Source organism: Lampris incognitus, chromosome 12, assembly GCF_029633865.1.
Source record: "Lampris incognitus isolate fLamInc1 chromosome 12, fLamInc1.hap2, whole genome shotgun sequence".
NCBI classification, from domain to species: Eukaryota; Metazoa; Chordata; class Actinopteri; order Lampriformes; family Lampridae; genus Lampris; species Lampris incognitus.
Genome location: NC_079222.1, coordinates 21,907,291 through 21,926,533, shown reverse-complemented (window position 1 = coordinate 21,926,533; position 19,243 = coordinate 21,907,291). Strand labels below are relative to the sequence as shown.

At 42.9% G+C, this 19,243-nt stretch overlaps 1 protein-coding gene across 1 annotated transcript in view; it reads right to left on the bottom strand.

Annotated features, from left to right (window-relative positions):
- Positions 1 to 17,680, bottom strand: part of LOC130121572 (astrotactin-2) — a 570,216-nt gene extending 552,536 nt beyond the window's left edge. Inside the window, exon 1 of the mRNA XM_056290419.1 lies at positions 17,251 to 17,680. Coding sequence (XP_056146394.1) covers positions 17,251 to 17,680 — 430 coding nt within the window. The remainder of the gene's footprint in view (positions 1 to 17,250) is intronic.
- Between the last annotated feature and the right edge of the window lie 1,563 nt (positions 17,681 to 19,243).

Genomic DNA, 19,243 nt, shown 5'->3' with positions numbered 1-19,243 from the left:
GCCCACCAAACAGCACAGGGACAGACTACAATGGACAGTTAAGTCTGCAGAGAAAATCATTGGTGCCATTCAGGACTTATACACCTCCAGAGTCAGGAAACGGGCAGGCAACATCACTGCAGTTCCATCACACCCTGGACACAACCTATTCCAACTCCTCCCCTCTGTACACCAACACAACCACATGCTTAACATTGTCAAATAAATCCCACCATTTTGTATATACTGGACTGTACATTGTATGTAAGCAGGAGATTGACAGGCGGATTGGTGCAGCATCAGCAGTAATGCGGACATTGTACTGGACCACTGTGGTGAAGAAGGAGCTGAGCCAGAAGGCAAAGCTCTCAATTTACTAGTCAATCTTCGTTCCAACCTTCACTTATGGTCATGAGCTTTGGGTAGTGACCGAAAGGGTGAAATTGTGGTTACAAGCGGCTGAAATTAGTATCCTACGTAGGGTGTCTGGGCTCAGCCTTAGAGATAGGGTGAGGAGCTCGGACATCTGGAGGGAGCTCGGAGTAGAGCCGCTGCTCCTTCGCATCAAAAGGAGCCAGTTTAAATGGTTCTGACATTTGATTAGGATGCCTCCTGGGCGCCTTCCTCTGGATGTTTACTGGGCACGGCCAACTGGGAGGAGACCCTGGGGTAGACCCAGAACTCGCTGGAGGAACTACATGTCCAATCTGGCCTGGGAACACCTTGGGATCCCCTAGGAGGAGCTGGAGGGCATTGCTGGGGAGAGGGACGTATGGAGTGCCCTACTTAGCTTGCTGCCATCGCGACCCAACCCCGGAGAAGTGGCTGAAGATGAATGATTGAATAAATTAACTAATTGGTTAATTAATTAATTAATTAATTAATTATTCTCTGCACCATTGCAATTTATCACCTCTTATTTCGCCTATACATAGTCGATACTTGTGTATATATCTGAAGATTGTTGTGTTGTTATTCTGTGTTAAGTACACTGAGAGAGCTACGAAACCGGAGTCAAGTTCTGTGTCTGTGCAAACTTGTATGGCCAATAAACATGAATTTGATTCTGATTCTGAATCCCCTTACTTGGTTTAAGTGCACTTATTATTATCTGAACTTTTTTTTCTGGATTTACTCTGACTTCTAGGAAAACAGATATAAGAGAACCATATAGTAATAAATAGTGCATCTTATTTACATAGAACTTTTCAAGAACTGCAAGTGTTTCATAGAGGGAAACACAATACAGATAAATGTATTAAAAAACTATTATAGAGGTGATTAGAGGCTTTGTGTTTTAGGAAGATGATTTTAGCAATTTTCAGAAATGTACAACCTCATACACCCCAACATCATCAATTGCCCATACCTGGCCTATATCTTTACTCCATGTAATGGGGAATAGACTCACGTTAGACCAACCTGAAGAGAGCCATCAAGGAGGCAAAAGCAGCTTACAGGCAGAAAATTGAAGGACATTTCAATGAGGGCGACCCCCAGTGTGTATGGCAAAACACTAATCAAATCACAAACCACAAAGGCAGCAAAGACCCAACCAGCACCAGCAGCAGTGACTCACTAGCTGAGGAACTCAACTACTTCTTCAGACTGCACTGACACCAACCACAAACTGCCTGGCACTTCATGTGAGCAGTCAGGAGAATGCTCCGCAGTGTCAATCCCAGGAAGGCCGCTGGCCCAGACAGCATTCCAGGGATAGCACTCAGATACTGTGCGGATCAGCTGGCAGAGGTTTTCAGCAACATCATTAACCTCTCCTCTTCATTATTTACTGTCCCCAAATGCTTTAAGTCTGTCACTATTGTGCCTGTCGCTAAGAAGACATCTATGGTCTGTAGTCTTAATGACTACAGACCTGTGGCACTCACCTCCACTGTAATGAATTGTTTTGACAGGCTGGTCCTAAAGCACATTAAATCTGCACTCCCAACCACTCTGGACCAACACCAATTTGCCTACAGAGCCAAAAGGTCAACAGAGGACGTCATTAACACAGCTTTCCATACTGCATTGACACATCTGGAGCACCTGAAAACATATGTGAGGATGCTGTTTGTAGACTTTAGCTCTGCATTCAACACAATAATCTCCAGCAAAATGGTGATCAAGCTGCTCGAGCTGGGTGTCAGCCAGTCCACATGCAGATGGATAAAATACTTTTTCTGGGGACACACCACTCATCGACCCTGACACTCAGCACTGGAGCTCCACAGGGCTGCGTGCTGAGTCCCCTTCTCTATTCACTTTACACACATGACTGCACACCAACCCACAGTACAAATACCAGAGTAAAATTTACAGATGACATTACTGTGGTGGGACAAATACAGAATGGCAATGAGTCTGCCTACAGGGATGAGGTCCACAAACTGTCAGTATGGTGCTCCAGTAAAAACTTGGCACTCAACACCTCCAAAACAAAGGAAATCATCATCCACTTTAGGAAACAGGAAGAGGAACCTGCTCCCTTATATATCGGCAGAGATATGGTGGAGAGGGTGACCAGCCTCAAATTCCTTGGCACACACATCTCCCAGGACCTCACATGGACTGTGAATACAACTTCCCTAGTGAAGAAGGCACAGCAGCGGCTTTACTTTCTAAGGACACTGAGGAGAGCTAATTTGTCCCAGCCACTGCTGGTGTCCTTCTATCAGTGCTCCATAGAAAGCATACTCACTTATGGGATCTTAGTGTGGTATGCCAGTTGCACCGTGGCCGGTAAGAAAGCTCTGCAGAGAGTGATTAAGTCAGCACAGAAAACCATTGGCACACAGCTACCTCCACTTGAGGTCATATACAGATTCCGCCGCCTATGTCGGACCACAAACATAATCAAGGACGCATCTCACCCAGGCAACCGCCTTTTCACTCTGCTGCCCTCTGGGAGGCGCTATATGTCTTTCAAGACCCATACTTCCAGACTTTTGAACAGTTTCTACCCAAGTGTCATTAAAGAACTGAACTCTGTTAACAAACTCTAAATTTGCAATAATATCGTGAAACTGTGCAATAACATCTGCACATTTAGCATGTGCAAAAAAAGAAGAAAAAAAAGAAAAAAGTATGCTGACTCGGGTTAGTGTGATACACAGACTATTTATCTAGTGTAATAGATATTACACTTATTTTTACACTTACACATACATTATATGTTGATTGTGCTGCAAATGTGTGTCAATTTGTATTTTTACTATTTGTATTATTTTATTTTATTTTATTTTTTATTTTGTACCACTGGGGAGTTGCACTTAAATTATAGTTGTACAACTGCGCAATGACAAATAAAGGCATTAATTAATTAATTAATCAATTCATTCATTCATTCATTCATTCACATTTGGATGTGGGGCAATACATGGACATATATGATTTGGCTCATATTTGGGATCTTTTAAAATGACGTCACAACAATGATTGCTGTTAGAAAATACTTGCCTCATTCATCATAATATCAATTTGGTTGGCCAAGTTAGGTGGCTGTTTACAAGCTGCTAATCAAACAACATATATATTCAGTCCATCGCTTAAAATAATGTAAACTCATGCAGGTCCTCTTAAGATAAAACGTTAACCACAGACTTTTTTTGAAAGGCACAAATTATACTTTACTTCATAGCATCTTCAAACAGGAAACAGCCTGAAATTCAGGCCGTTCTTCATGACAAAGGGAAAGCTTTGACAAAGTGAAGATAGACTTAAATAGGTGAAAGCACTGTTAACTTTATTGGGTGAAGTTATGCGAGTCGGCGTACCTAAGGCTACGAAAGCTTAAGCAGTGCTGAAATAGTAAACGCCAATACATCGAATTATTTTGAAATAAAGGCTTTTCATAATTTACATCAATTAGAGTTTCTGTGACAGAAGCAGGGCTTCAACATCCACTTAATCAGCATCTCTCATTTGCCAATGGTGTTACCATACAGCAATTTAACATGGTGCACATTTCTCACTAGAAATATCAAAACGCATTTGATATCATGCTGAAACTATGTTAATAGGTTGCATTTCCAGGGGCGTCCGCGTAACGTAGCGGTCTATTCGGTTGCCTACCAACACAGGGATCTCCAGTTCGAATCCTCGTGTTACCTCCTGCTTGGTCGGGCGTCCCTACTGTCTGCGGGTGGGAAGCCGGATGTGGGTATGTGTCGTGGTCGCTGCACTAGCGCCTCCTCTGGTCAGTCGGGGGGCCTATTCGGGGGGGACTGGGGGGGAATAGCGTGATCCTCCCACGCGCTACGCCCCCCTGGCGAAACTCCTCACTGTCAGGTGAAAAGAAGTGGCTGGCGACTCCACATATATCAGAGGAGTCATGTGGGAGTCTGCAGCCTTCCCCGGATCGGCAGAGGGGGTGGAACAGCAAACGGGATGGCTCAGAATAGTGGGTTAATTGGCCGGGTACAACGTGGGTGAAAAAGTGGGAAAACTATAAACAAACAAATAAACAAACAAACAAATAAATCGAAAATATTGCATTCCCCACTAAGAATGGAAGCAATGTCAACCATTTTTGTCTTTGCAGAAAGAAACCTGGCAGTCACGTGATGTGGATGCAGGCCAATAGAAAAGAATAGGCCAAAAAAACAAAAACAAAAAACAAACAAACAAACAAACAAAAAACAACGTTGGCATCTCACGCCTAGGTGAGACAAATTGTGACAGCGACACGGTATTGTCTAGTGGCCCGGCATGTGTATTACATGCTTTGACGTGATACTGGGTTGCTTTACAGACTTGAAATGCAGGCTGAGGGTAAACACAGAAACTGCGACACTATTATACAGCATACTGGACACTACAGATGATGCTTCTCCACGGTTTTAATTAGGTAGAAAGCTAAGCGATGTAGGCAGTCAAATCTAAGGGACAATGCCGAAGCATGTGGTGGAAACAGAAGAAGATCTATTTACTGTTATTTCTATGTAGACAACAGCTACTTGTTATCATTGTACTGATGCCATAGCCAGTAACATAAAAATGCAAATGTATGTTCATTAAATCGTCAATAATTTCATTTTGCTAAAGAGAAAGCTATAAGGAGGATATGCATACATGTCTGTTTCATGCGTTCGAGAAAACAAACATCACAGCTACGGGATTTATCCAACTTCTATTTCAAAAGAGCATGTCTGCTTCACGTCTTTTTTTGCTCATTTAGTCTTAAGAAGAATCAATTGAGCTTAAATGTGTACAGTTCTACAAACAGGCCGCATAGACCATAATGTAAAAAGCCCATAAATATGTATGAACATCCTATAAAGAATCAGGTATTTCCTTTTCTCCACCTGTGCTCTTACCTCAGCAGCACAAAGCGAAAGCTGCAAATTCATGCGTGCCCATCACAACTGCTAACCATGACATTGTTCTTAACCGTTCTAAAGACATGTGACCTACCAAGGACCTCCATATTACATGCTCCATGGTGTAACACTTCTAAAGATAATTGCTCTGGGATCAGAGTTAATCCAGAGGCAGACAAAATACCTGACAAACTGTATGCTATGTGCCTCTGAATGGAAGAGAGAGGCAAACAGCCACCACATACCAATGAGCCTCCTCAAGATAGGCAAACAGTGTGAAGCAAAAACTCCCCATTTCCCCCAAGGCTTATCACAAGTGTACGGCTGTGCAGATTCACATTGGTTCTGTTTCACTGGCCCTGTTTAAAAATAAATAAATAAATAAAAACGAATGGAATATGGCTGACACATTGTGAAAAGCTAAGTAAAAAGCTAGAAGTTGAACAGCAGCATGATGTGGAAAATGAGATGGGGAACTACGTAAAGCCATTCACAGAAAACAGTATATCTTCAGTGCTGCAAGGTATATAATGAATGCTGATGCAAGTTTCATTTAATGCCTCTTAATTATACTTTTTTTTTCTTTGCGGTGCGCTTCAATGATTTCAGCTTTTTAAGAATTTCAAAGAATAATGAATCAGGTTTTGCAGTGTGACATAAATTAGGGCATGATAATCTCTCAAATACGTTTGATTGACCAAATGTGGCACATGTAGGAAGGGGTAATTCAGAGTCGTAGACCTTGATAGGAAGTTGAAAAAGGGGAACATGAGCCTTTTCTGTTTTTTGGTTTTTTTTTATTGCTTGATTTGAGTGTTTTCTGTCTTTCTGAAAAACACATTTTTGAAGTTGCACTTTCACTGCATTATAGAAGTAGCAGAAATTTACTAGCAAAATAATTTTGTTTAAGCATATAAGCACATAGGTGCGTTTTTAACACCTTATGTGAGATAAATTAAGGGATTTAAGCATGAGCTCCTCATATTGGGCAAACCAGTGTTGCACCTCAATGACAATAGGAACTTTGACAGATAGAGTATAACAATATGGGGTTGCAACCCATCTCCTCTGGAGAGAGTAATGGTAAAACTAGTATATTTGAATAAAAATCTCGGTTATGGTATTCATTAAAAAAAATGCTTGAAAAGGAAAGTAAGAGGATGTAAAATACATCAACATAGTTAATCAATTTTGAAATATTGTGCAGTAACCATAGACCAATGTTGATAAATATTTGGAAACTTTTCAAGGTGAGGAGCAAATTCTGGTGAAAACAAACCCGGCTCTTTCCAATCTTTTGTTATGGGCTTAAATGTACAATGGTTCTCCTTTGGTGTTTCAAAGTACATTTGTCTTCTTTACAAAATAAGGCTGTCCAATTGTGATTTTAGTAAATCAGACTAAATTAGACAAGTTTTTTTCAAATATTTTTGGTTCTTATTTATGTAAAAAAAAGAATAATATATTTATATTCTTATTTAATTTGATCTATTTTAGCATTTTCTATGTGATTTGAGTTATGTAGGGGTAATTACTTAAATGTGTTTACATTTATGAACTAATAACTTTGACTGAAAGCCAAGATTATTCATTAACCTAGTGTCCGTGTAAATTAATTAATGTTATAATTTACATTCATTCAAAACATGTCTTTGTCAACTTGATTTTTTCCATATCCTCAGGCATAAATACAATCATGCTCAAAGATAAAATTACTGAAAAGGGGGGAAAAAAAAGATTTCGATGATGATGTATAAAAACTGATGGAACTTATAGGGTTAGTGAAGCATACAACACATTTTTACTCGGCAGTTGAAAATAAACGGGGTATATTCCTTTACACAAATAGGCAGGGGTCAGTGAAGAACAGAGGTCACAGCAAAGTGTGCGTCGGAGAATCGACAAAAAATAAAGAGCAACTGGGGCCCGAAAACTGGGCTTTTATCCTGTGTTGGGGATAAATGACCCAATTCCCCTCGAGGATGAATAAAGTATTCTGACTCTGGTTCTGATTCTGATGTGATAGTGTGATCTGGTACCGTGGGCCGTAAGCCTGGAGGGGGACATTTACAGGCTTTTCGGTCCTTTTGAAGCCATGGATAGAAGTAGTCGTACATCCCAGTGTGCCAGGTATTGTGGGTGAACAATGGGTTTTACTGGCAGTTTGATGCTGATAAAAGAGCCACACTTCCATCTTATCCCTCAGAGCTCTCACAAGGCAAACTGTGGCCAGCTGAAGTGTTAAATGGCCAGTCGCAAAAACTCAAATAATAAGCAGGTGTGTGTGGGTGTGTGTGTGTGTGTGTGGGGGGGGGGGGGGGGCTGGGGCGGACATAATAACATAAATGCACGTGTGTGTGTGTGTGTATGTGTGTTTGGGGGGGAATCAATCAGGCACAGAGGACTTAAACAATGATAATGATGATGATGACAATAATAATAATAAAAATAATAATAATAATAATCCATCCATTAACCAAACCGCTTATCCTGCTCTCAGTGTCGAGGGGAATGCTGGAGTCTATCCCAGCAGTCATTGGGCGGCAGGCGGGGAGACACCTTGGACAGGCTGCCAGGCCATCACAGGGCCAGATTGATAGCGCTTTCTCGATTATGTGGGTGGTGGTGCATGGCCGTTCTTAGTTGGTGGAGTGATTTGTCTGGTAATAATTATAATAATAATAATAATGATAATAATCATCATCATCATCATCATCATAATCACAACAATAATAATAGTAATAATAATGATACAATGAATAATAATCAAATGAAAATAAATTGAAACTATTTCAAAGAATTAACTCAAACACAAAATGTTCATAAACATAGTTATACTGGTACAAGCAAAAGAAACAACAAGAGTCAGTTCTTCTTTTCAGTGGACAGGGACTGGACTCAAAGACCCAGGTAGGAGGAATGAAAAACACGCCCAGTCTCCAGTGCGGATGAAACTATTTGTCATTACTGTTGGGAAGAGCAGTATTTCCCTCTTCCTTATTCGACACGTTTCATCATCCTACCAGGATGCTGGTACCAGAATAGTGTAGGACATATGACACAAATTAATCAAGTTTTTTTAAAACTCAGTCACCTATCGTCACCTTGATGTATTGTTTTTACAGACATATGTAGGAAGAGAATCTTGCATGAAAAAAAATTGTGATGATAAAAACAATGACTGGTGACCTATTGCAAATTTCAGTCAATATCCCAATGCACACTTTAGTGGACACGCTCAGAAATCAGATGTGGACGGTTTTAAATGTTTTGATTATTTTAGTGCCATGTTCATTTTTTACCCATGTACCCATTCTTTTTTTTCATGGCTCCCCTTAACTCTTCTTTTTACCCCCCCCCCCGAAATCAAGAAAGCCCTTTTCTAATCTCTAAGGTAGCATATTGTATTTCAGTATTTACTGAATTGCAGCAGGTGACCGACCCATTGTTCACAAATTAAGACTTTCACTGAACCTAGTTACTCATTCACCATTCTACTCCAACATTGTTTCAACTACACCATACCACATCGAGATAAACAGTCTTGGGAGACATAACAAAGAGACACGGGCATAATGTTATGTCTATAAGAGTTTTACAATTCCAGCCAAAAACCTAGACTGCATTATAGGATGTACTTCCCTGACGGAAATCTTTCAAAGGAGACTAAATGCCACTTCCCCTCCTACACAGGCAGAGAATTTGATGGGAGAGACTTGGACGTCTTTTATTTTCCTGATCGACGTCTCAATAAAGAGAGCAGGACACAGGCCTCCCCTGACACGAGGGAATACAAGATAATGAAAAAAAAGAAAGAAAAAGAGACAAGTCGAGATCTTTCAGTTTCCTCTCCGGGAGATCTCGTTTGAGTCTAGCTGCAGGGGCGGACTGAAGCAGTAATTCAGGCCGGGAATTTGACTGCGTCCCACCCCAGGCCACACCGCTCACGCAAACCACCAGACCGCCAGTGTTGTAGGCTAACCCTGTTTGTTGACGTAACGGGTACTTGGCCACTATGTTATGTACTTCTGGGACGAAATGTATGCAGATTACAAAATACAAATATTTGGGACTGACCAACAAATTGCCTATCTGAATACTGAGTTTTTAAGGTATGCTATGGCTATGGGTGCACCTCCAAAAACTCACTAGGAATACACCAATCATAGCACATACACATGTACATTTCTAGACACACAAAACAATTGGCCTACACTTTTTTTTTTTGGTGTGTGTGTGTGTGGGGGGGGGTCCCCCTTTTTTCTCCCCAATTCTACTTGGCCAATTATCCAAGCCATCCCGTTCGCGTCTCCACCCCCTCTGCCGATCCAGGGAGGGCTGCAGACTACCACATGCCTCCTCCCATACATGTGGAGTTGCCAGCTGCTTCTTTTCACCTGACAGTGAGGAGTTTCACCAGGGGGACATAGCGTGTGGGAGGATCACGCTATTCCCCCCAGTTCCCCCTGCCTCCCGAACAGGCGCCCCGACCGACCAGAGGAAGCGCTAGTGCAGCGACCAGGACACATATCCACATCCGGCTTCCCATCCGCAGACACGGCCAGCCAATTGCGTCTGTACGGATGCCCGACCCAGCTGGAGGTAACACGGGGATTCGAACTGACGATCCTGCGTTGGTAGGCAACGGAATAACCACTACACTACCTGGACGCCTTTTCCCTACACTCTTTAAAAAGAGAGAACGAGTGTTATTGACTGACCTGGTCCCTCCCTGGTGAACAGGTCGCTTATTCTGCGGTATTTAGCTGCGTCTGCGGCAAAGACCTTCCTCTTTTTTTACTCTCTCCCTCTCTGCTCCACCTTTCCTTTTTGTCTGACCGTCCATCGCGCCGGGCGACTTTTCTGAAGCGTTTTCACCGAGATACGTGATGACGTCACTTTAAGGCGCGCACCCTCGTGCTGGGGACACTGCGGCGAGAGTGGCTCATGCATGATGCGTGGCTTCATGGAGGTCCGTCAACTCATCCCTGCTTGCTAGTGTATCATCGATGGTCAAGTCGACTGTTCACGGTGGGCCAAAACGACCCCCAGGCCACCGGGATGGGCTGTACTCGTGTGTTTAGCTGCAATATTCAACTAATCTCACATCTTTCATGCTAAGCTGGAGGACACGTGCTTTACTTTTCACTACTTTTCTATTTCAAATGTTAATGCACATCATAATTACCCAAATTTGCATACCAATGACTCATTTTGAAAAGTAAAGAAAAGCTTTCCAAATGTGACACATAATTTTGCCAAATATCAATTTAGGTATCTATTTAGTATTAGGATAGACTGTGCACACGCTGCTTTATAGATACATGACATAGTAATTAAAATGCTTCGAGTGAAATTTCTGAATTTTAAGGATTTATCAGGGCAGAATTATGGAATTCTCTTTTTACTCATCCCACTTTGATCCAACAACACTCATCAGCAGCCACTTTTGTAAACAACCATAATTAACAAAGTATGTTGCATACAACGCTTGCAACAGCTGCCAACACGTCTGATCAGAAACAGAGATATTCCCTTTGCCATGAGCGCTGCAGCGTTAAGGTGCAGCCGAGGAGAGAACCCAGTATCGGTCCCTGATAGCTACTCATCCCTTCCATTGAAAAGAGCCATTACTTAAGACTAGCACAACTGAGCTAAATCGACACATCAACGGGGAGTTTGTGTCCTGACAGTGATTATGTCAAAAACGCTTCCCTTTTCCTCCGTCTGTGCTTCTGACAGGAGTTTTTCCACAGAGGCGATATGACCACAAAGCTGCAGCTTGATTTTTGAGGATCCGGTTCCTGCGAGAGAATCCTCCTCCGAGACGGGGGGGGGGGGGGGGGGAGGATTGCATAAGCTGTCGCACAGGGTTTCCTTCTCAGTGTATGCTGCGTTTGAACAACCCCACTACATATAAGCTCGCCTTTATTGGGTCACTCAAAGTAGATGCACATATTCCATTATAATCAAGTATCAAATGATAGCTGTAAATCCTGACAGCCTGACAAAGCGTTATTCTATTCTTTTTTATTTTTCTAATATCTAGATACATATTTCTATACAAGACCTACAGAAATCTCTAGGAAATGTGTACTACCGGTGGGCTCCTGAGTACAACTTGGCTCCACGCTATGCAGTGACTACTGACCTTTGACCTCTTGCGGCTGTTCCCCCTGTAGTCCACAGCCCAGCCCCCGACCAGTGATTGAGATGTAGTGCAATGTGTACATTATCTGTTCCACGGGGAGCGTTAGCACTCCACCGCGCCCGGCTTCCCCCCCCCTCCACTTCCGCTGTTGCTTTTAATCTCCTATCTCTACGCGAGCCCGGTTTGCTGTAATTCATGCCCGGAAAGATAGAACGAGGAGGAGTGAGGAGGTGAAGAAAGAGGGTGGTGTGTGTGTGTGGGGGGGGGGGGGACCAGCGACAACATGTCAGAGCGTGATAAGATGGCATATAAAAACATGAGGTGCCGGGGGAAGGAGCGGTGTCGAGGTTTACTCTAATATGATGGACAGAGAAGATAGAGGAGGGGGGAGGAGGAGTTTGGAGGGCTTCCGATCACGTGCTACGTGCCCCCAGGTTTTCGAAAGGTTAACTCCTAACGAGTTGTTTACAGTCAGAAATACATCAATTTCCATCCACTTTTCTAGTCAACTCCTTAAAAGGGGGGGAAAGGTGCAAAAGTGTTAAAGGTTTTCTAGACTAAATTTATTTAATTCCTCGATGTGAGGGTTGACATTTAAGCAGCAAACATGTGTAATCTGCACGCTATGTAGGTTTCTTTACTCCCTCCCCTCCCCCCTTTTATTCCCCAAGTCGCTGCTCCACCCCCTCTGCTGATCTGGGTGGAGGAGGGGGGGACTTTAGACTTCCACACGCTTCCTCCGATACATGTGGAGTCGCCAGCCGCTTCTTTTCACCTGACAGTGAGGAGTTTCACCAGGAGGACCTAGTGCGTGGGAGGATCACGCTACTGCCCCCCAGTTTCCCCTCCCCCCTGAACAGGCGCCCCGACCGACCAGAGGAGGCGCTAGTGCAGCGACCAGGACACATACCCGCATCCGGCTTCCCACTCACAGACACGGCCAATTGTGTCTGCAGGGACGCCCGACCAAGCCGGAGGTAACAGGGATTCGAACCGGCGACCCCCGTGTTGGTAGACAACGGAATAGACCGCTATGCTACCCGGACGCCCCAAACATGCTGTAGTGAATTCAGGGGGCAGTCCGGGAACCGCCACAGCTGGGATGCAAACCCGTGTCTCCCACTCCGCAAGCGACAACGTTAACCAGTCGACTAAAGGGTCCGACCCGTTAGTCAAGGACCAACGTGTCTACTTATCCATGCACGTTACACTACTTTTAAACATACGCCATGTGTCGACAAACAAACCTACAATGCAGCTTAATCCAACATTTGGCAAACGGCGGGGCTGTCTGAATACACGCTATCTGTACACGTCTCACAAATTGTCATTGTCCCGAAATATACGAGGAATTGATAGAGTAAGGAAAGATGGCTGAAAGGAGGGTATCCTCCGCATTTCTCTGCCCTGTCCCTTCTGCTCATCCATTCTCCGTGACACTTGTAGCGATAAATCAAAGCTGGCCACGCAAGCTGAGGTAGCAGTGGGACTCGCTGTTCGAGCAGCCATCCCCTTTCCTTCTCTAGCGTCTGACATTGGTGCCCCCCCCCCCACAAAAAAGGTATCAGATGATATCAAAGATACAGAAAGGAGACTAGGCTTGCTCATTTAACAAGATTACAGTGAGAGAGAGAAAAAGTGTGCGTCTCCCTGATTGTGTGTATCTCTCTATGCATGTGGTAGGGCCTGAAGCTTTGCATCTCCGGGTATCAACGTTTTGCCATTATTTTAATAGAGGAGAGATAAATACTCATGAAGACCCGTGTATTACTATCAAACAACCCGGATGGGGAACATTTCATTGCAATTCCCCTCCATTTGCTACATTCTCTCTGTGTATTTTTAGGATGTCAGATACCAGCGTGTCAGCATGCAAGAACTAAGCCTCTTCTAATACATCCATCAAGAGGGAAATCTGTCAAAATGCCGGATGGAGTACAGTGCTGAATACTGAATGCAGGCAAGAGAGAGGTGGCGTCAGATTGTCTGCATCTACATTGGCTTCATGTGCCAACACCCCACAAAATTAATGTGCTTTTAGCCTTATAATATTAGGAATAATGGCATGAACCTTTGCAGTCTGCGCACGAAATACAGTTCAAAGTTGGACCACAAAACTATTAAGGAAATGGATTGGCATAGTAATATTAACGTTCTAAAAATATCCTCTTAATGAGACACTAATTATGTATTTTCTCAAAATGACCATATAAAACCTCTCATAACTTTACTATGAACTCTGTAGTCAATGAGACTAGAAAGGAAAAAAGCAGTTATATGATGTATTGATCCCTTTGGTGTACAATTCTGTTGAAGTTTTTGGTGCCGAACCAAATCTAGACTATGGCCTTGAAAACTCTACAACATATCCTTTTACATGAATGAGAACATTCACAGACATCCTTTTACATGCTTGTGAATGTTGAAACTTGGATGTACTACATATGAAAGTTGTTTTTTTTATTTTTGAATTTTTTTTTTTTTGGTTTTGAGATACTTTATTGATCCCTGTAGGGAAATTATGCTCTATATCTAACCCATCCTAGCTGTGTAGCTAGGAGCAGTGGGCAGCCGCCGTGCAGCACCCGGGCACCAACTCCAGTTCTTTTCACATTGCCTTGCTCAGGGGCACAGACAGGAGTATAAACCCTAACATGCATGTCTTTTCAATGGTGGGAGGAAACCGGAGAACCCAGAGAAAACCCACTGCAGACACGGGAAGAACACGCAAACTCCACACAGAGGACGACCCGGGATGACCCACCAAGGTTGGACTAGCCCGGGGCTTGAACCCAGGACCTTCTGGCTGTGAGGCAACTGCACTAACCACTGCGCCACCGTGCCGCCCCAACTTCCATAATCTGTTTACAAAAAAGTACATGTCCCATGTTTGTTTATGCTGTATCTAAGTATTTGGTTCTTGAGAAAGGTAGAAATAGCAGAACATACAAAAACATGACCTGGAATATAGATCGTCAGGAACGTGATCTGTTCATTTGGGCTGAATTTAATGGGTTTCAGAAGAAATATAAACAAGCTATATGAGGCCATTGAATTTTGAGTCATAACTGGAAGAAACATGAAAGTAAATGATGTTTACGTGACTAAATAAAAATAACTTGTCGAATGTTCCCATCTTAAAAGAGCAGAGATCCATATTACCATTAAACATTCTCTTCAGACTTCCTCAAAGCAGATCATTTTTCTTATTGACATCTGATAATGTCTGCAGACTGGGTCTTGAGCTGTGCATCATTATGCACTTAGATAACACCTGTATGGCGCCTTAACGAGAAAGAATTCACTGAGCTTATACCCACTAATTTTAGGGTTCAAGTAATTTTCACGAGTTATTTAAGAGATTAGTAATAAATGTTGCATTTCATTTATCAGAGGCTCGGAGACAGAGCAGCATTAGTCTATCCCCACAGCTGAAGGTGAATAAAAGTCTACATGGTTTTGAGTCAAGGGGGTATTAGTGCAGGCATGCAGCGAATCGATTTCTTCCAATTTTATGTTTCATCAAATGCTTCTTAATTCAGCAGATACAAACCTATATCATGCAGGTGCAGGGCACAAGACAACTCTCTGCAGTGGTCAATAGCATACAGGCATACGCGTATGATTTAAAAACACATTTGCAATTGAACAGATGAGATAATGAACTGTTATGATGTAGTTTAAATTAAATCCTACAATAAGAGACACTAAAGTAAGCTTGTCTTTAAAAGATTGCCAACACTATCTAAAAACAAAACAAAAAACACATGCAAATAATTTTTTGTTGTGCGTGTCAAACACGAGACCCAAGATGAAAAACCTTCTCGCTCAACAGTGTGCAGTCATGCATTGGGAGGTTGAAGCAGCAAATTTGCTAGCTGGCTGAATGGGAGGACAGAGCGGCCTTTCTCAACAGTCGACGGCTGTCCTTAATGAGAATAGAAAGTGATTTACTAGCTTAATGCTCAGGCCCTCAGCCTGACTGCTTTCACTTCCTGCAGTCTGTTTAGTCTGCACTCTTTCTGCAGAAAGTGAAATTAAGATGGTGGGGGGAAAAAGAGCTCGCAAGAGAGACAATTAGTTTGAGGACTGCAATAATTAGCCATTCTTCTGGATTCTGATTTCAAGTAGCTAATCAATGACCTCAACTAGGTCCTTTGTCTTGGACAATGGCTAATCTTCTGCCATGTAGCGCGCTCTTCATCGTAAAATGTCAACTCGGCTGCCCTGATTTGATTTGAATCTTAAAAAAAGGAACAAATATGCATGTATGTGTGTGTGTATGTATGTATGTATGTATGTATGTATGTATGTATGTATGTATGTATGTATGTATGTATGTATGTATGTATGTATGTATTAGCTGACGAGGTCTGTTGTACCTACACATCATGTTATTTGTGTGTCAGTGCATCTACAGTACACACAGTACATGGAGTACAAAGTGTTACAGAAACGTTGTACTCAGGTAAAAATAACGTGCCATGCGGTTCTGATGAGATTCACTATAATGAACATACAGTGGTTAACAGACCAAAAGACCAAATTCAGTAAGCCAGACATTGCTTAAATACCGTCAAAGAACAATCTTCACTTAAATCAGAAATGTTAGTGTAAAATATATACCAAGCAAGAAGTCAGATAAGTTATTTTCATAGTAATCTCCTCTAACCCTACAAATACTTCTGAGGTTGATCTGAAGTAATGGCCGAGTCTGTTTACCACTGTCACTCAGGGTTATACAGTCAGTTAAACTATTTCACAACTACGCCTAAAACGAATGTTTTTCTTCTTCCTTTCTCTCTCCGGTGAAATGAAGTTTGAAAGGCCAGATTTCGCATATTTGATTAACTGGTCGGCGTAGGCAGATGGAGCCAATTCAGGTTATTTCTTGATGGTCAAAATGTAAAGTACTGAGCAAATTGCTGAAGGTCCCAAGCCATTCTGAGAGCAGAATGCTGAAGTTGCAGATTGTCGACAGAAATGCAAACTCATGTTTTGCATTCCTTTTATTTAGTAATACTATGTTGGGATGGTCTGGTTGAATTCCTTGTTCAGTCCATCATATGTACACATGTGGCCATAATACATACATCCATACACACACACACACACACACACACACACACACACACGTATACACGTATACACATGTATACACACACACACACACACACACACACACACACACACACACACACATATATATATATACACACACACATATGTATACACACATATGTATACATACATACACATACATACATACATACATACACACACATATATATATATAAATATATATATATATAAATATATATATACATACATACACACACACACATATATATATATATATACAATCTTGTATATTTGTGTCTGTATTTGGGCGGATGGGGGTTGCTTTAAAGCAGCACTTTAGTTGCTGAGGCTCCCTGTCAAGAGCTGTCAATGCCCGTGCTTTCTGTAACAGGGTTGTAAGTTGCACACATGGGCTATTTAGTAAGACAAGGAAGATGACTACACCAAATGGCCATATTTTTTCTTTCTTTTTTTTTGTTTTTCTTTTATAGATACCTGACTCTGCATGCCCCCCCCCCCTTGTATAAAAATAATTGTATTTCCCTGAAAATCACCACCAGAGGTTATATGGGAAATAAAACGCTGGCGCATGCATACAGAAGCCATGTGGAAAGCGCCGGTGGGCTGCTGCCTGTAGCACAGCCCACCGGCGGGAAAGCCTCCTCTGCGCACCGGCGTGCAGCGCGCTAGTTAACTGAACCGTAAAACGTCTCTTACCGAGTGTGAAGTAGGGGAGCGCTGTGTTGTCAAGATCATCCATAACGGAAATTCGTCCAGGTAAGTCTGTTCTAACAAATAACAGGAGTCGGGATTCCCCCCCTCCTCCTCCTCCTCCAGCACCACCACCACCACCGCCACCTCCTCCTCCTCCTATCCCACCACCTGCTCCACCACCACCACCACCTCCTCCTCCTCCTCCGACCACGCTTCCCGAGCCTCCGCCGGTGAAGCTGAACTCGTTTTCCCGGAGTACGGGCAGGGTAGAGACGGTGACGGTTTTAACTTCACACGGGGTCTCCGCGTCCTCCTTGTCCCGCTCCTCCTCCGGCGACGACGATGACCCCCTGTTCGCCCGTGCTGTCAGGGTGCCTGTTAATAGGAGGGCGACGAGAAGGACGCCGAGGTGCAGGGTTTTTTTGTCTGCCATTCTCCTCCGTGCGTGTGGTTCTCCCCGCTTTGAGTGCGGCTGATAGGCTGTCCGTTCATTTATAGTACAGTCGCTGCGAGGGAGTCACGTCCGTCCAGGAGGCGGCAGCACAGGTGTAGTGAGGGCTGCACGTTGTGTCTCACATGGTATAGGAGACTGCGAATGCACAGGGGTCCGCTGAATAAGCGGCGTGGCACACGTTACGCCGATTCATCAGCTGGGAAACTTCTTCATTTTAGGCTACGCGATTTTTTTTAAGGGTCTATCAGTCGAAATGAGCAATAGACAGTGAAAACAAAAGTTATAATAAAAGAAAAGATAACATTTCAGTGTGGTCATGCACAACATCGACAATAGAGAAACATTATTATTATTGTTATTATTATTATCATCATCATTATTATTTGTTTATCACCTTAGATGATTGGCAATAGCTTATCTGTATCTGATATCCTGCTTATTCACATGTTCGAAATACATCATCATTAATTCGTTCGTTCATTCATTCATTCATTCATTCATTCATTATGATCATTGTCATCATCATCATCATCATCATCGGCATCATCATTTTTATTGTTGTTGTTGTTATTGATTTTAGTGGTCTTGGTTGCGTTAACAGCTATTTGAGAGCAGTTTAAACCGTGTTTTTTCATGTTGAAAAATAATTTAGCCAGGCTTATTTTTGTCCGTCTTTTTAAATCATTCCTTCCCCCTTCGACAAATCTTTGCACAATGATCGTCTTAAGTGACGTGTTGCAGCTACCAAATGAATGTAAAGAAACCTTGTATAGTAAACATACAGTAGTAATGACTCAGTTCCTCCCCTATGGACATGATACAGCACATAACTTGGACCCTGCCTCGTAGCTGTGGGGGGGCGGGGCGGGGGGGGCTAGGTGTGCCTGGGCCGCCCCCCTCCCACTTGGCACTCAGGCCCACCCAATCAGAAGGCTTCCTGTCTATGCTGGATCAGCCGGTGAATAGCAGTCAATGAGTACTGTTCCAATTATCTGACTAAACGACCAATAAAAAAATACAACAATTTATGTTCCTCGTTTCTTGTTTACCACATGATGATGATGATGAAGATGATGAAGATGATAGGTCAGATAATTTGAGTGGCAGTGCATTTCACAAATGCCAGATTGGGAGCAGCCCCTCCTCTTCCACTCAGTGTACAGCCCGTGCATTGCACAGGGGAGCAGAAGCCTGCCTCCCGCTCGTCAGCTGCTGTACCGTAGGCTAAGCTGAAACTCATGGCTACACGAAACAGATTGTTAGAAAAAGACGCGAGGAGCAGGAGGGAGAGAATTCAGGCATCATTCACAACTCGCCACCTACATCATGCCTAGTCACCTCCTGCTATAACAACCAAAAGTCAGCTCGTTTACCATTTCAGACTGTAGTAGCCTGTTGCCTATTTCATTATTATTGTTTATTGGGTATAGTTGTTGTTGGGTGTACAACTGGATTGTGTGTGTGCGCGCGCGCGCGTGCGTGTGTGCAAATTCATACTGCGACCTTAAACAGGCCAAACAAAGGTGGTGTGCATGTAAACCT